We start from the raw sequence: 1,600 nt of genomic DNA, 5'->3' as shown, positions 1-1,600 counted from the left end.
GCCCGCAACCCCGTGGGCGTCGCGGAGAAGGCCGCCAGGCTGGAGGTGTACGGTGAGCAGCCGGGGGTCAGCCACGAGCGGGGTCAGCTGGGCGAGCGGAGGGAGGGACTCTGGGCTGCGAAGGCCTCCTCCTGTCTCCGTAGGTCGGCGAGGGAGTGGCTAGGGAAGGGTCACCTCAGTCTACCTTCCCTCCTACAGCCGAGGAAACAGGCCAGGGTCAGAGGGCCTGTCTGGGGGCCCAGGCAGAGCCGAGCAGAGGACCCAGGGTTCCTCTCTCTCAAGATTTAGGGCTTTTCACGAAACCACACCCAAACCCTCTACCAGTAATTAACTTCTCTAAGGGAACCACTGACTGTGGTGTGAGCCAGGCCCCGGGGCCTCACAGCATCGGCTCCTCTATCAGCCGCAGGGACCAGGGCCTCGTCTCTCCACCCAGCGATGAGCACGCTGGGCTCTGGGGGTGGGGATGTGATGGCCCCCAGTTCACACCTGGGGGGTTGACCATAAACCTGCACAGTTAACCTTGGTGATGGCCGCCTCGAGGGGCTGGCTCGGAGGCCCTGCAGAGAACGCAGGAAAGGTGTGTGGAGGTGGGCAGGGGTGGGGCGGGCAGGGCCTGGTGAGGTTTGGAGGGCGGGGCACAGGCCAGTGGGTCACCCTGGCCCCTAATGAGGAGTCGGCTCAGGAGCTCCGGCCCCCAAAGATGCAGACACTTGGGCGCTGGAGGCCTAGGGACCCCGAAGGACAGTTGGGCTGAGTGGGGTCTCTGAGGGTGAGCCAGATGCAGCCTGGGGACCCTCCCTCTGGAGTCTGAGCCCCTCCTGGGAATTGGTTGGGGAATGCGTGTGTGCGTTTTCATAGGGACGTACGACCCAAACAAGGTTGAGAGGCACATCCTAGTCCATCGTCGCCCCATGTCCCCTGGCGAGGCCTCTGTGGGCTCAGCACCACGGCGGCCTTCCCCAAGCGGAAGGGAGGAGCCCTCGGCTTGGCTGCCCCCTTGGCCATCACGGGCCGGGCTGTCTGGGCTGGGTTCTGCCCCAGTCGTCCCGTCTGCTCCCGCAGGCCGGAGGGGGGACTTGTAGGAGCAGTGGCTTTGGTCTTAAGCCCGGGGAGCCCGTCGCTTTGAGTGCAGTGGACACTGAGCCCTACTGTGTGCCATTCCCAGAGACACACAAACAAGCCGTTGTTCTGCTTCTGATGAGCCCGCAGGGGTAGCAGGGTCAGAGAAGATGCCAGCCGTGCCGGGAGGGGGCCACCCAGGGGCAGAGGAGGGAGGGATGCTCCAGCCAGGGGCCTGGGGCAGGCTTCCCGCAGGAGCTGATTTCTGAGCACAGGGCTTCGGCCAGTGCAGGCGAGGGAGGAGGCTTGTCCCATGATGTGGGGTCTGCGGGGGGCTGAACCAGGGCTGGTGGGGAACTCCCGTCCCTGAGCAGCCCCTGCCTCTCCCCTAGTCCCGCCCACCATCGAGGGCGCCGGCGAAGGGCCGCACTTGGTGAAGGCGGTGGCTGGGAGGCCCTTGGGCCTGGAGTGCGTGGCCAGAGGCTACCCACCCCCCACCCTGTCCTGGCACCACGAGGGGCTGCCCCTGGCAGAGAGC

General features: G+C 66.1%; 1 protein-coding gene across 1 annotated transcript in view; it reads left to right on the top strand.

Annotated features, from left to right (window-relative positions):
- HMCN2 (hemicentin 2) overlaps positions 1–1,600 on the top strand; it is a 139,122-nt gene that overhangs the window by 68,873 nt on the left and 68,649 nt on the right. Inside the window, 2 exon segments of the mRNA XM_014532199.1 lie at positions 2–52; positions 1,455–1,598. Coding sequence (XP_014387685.1) covers positions 2–52; positions 1,455–1,598 — 195 coding nt within the window.

Source organism: Myotis brandtii, unplaced genomic scaffold (genome assembly GCF_000412655.1).
Source record: "Myotis brandtii unplaced genomic scaffold, ASM41265v1 scaffold855, whole genome shotgun sequence".
NCBI lineage: Eukaryota > Metazoa > Chordata > Mammalia > Chiroptera > Vespertilionidae > Myotis > Myotis brandtii.
This window is presented reverse-complemented; position numbering and strand designations above follow the sequence as displayed.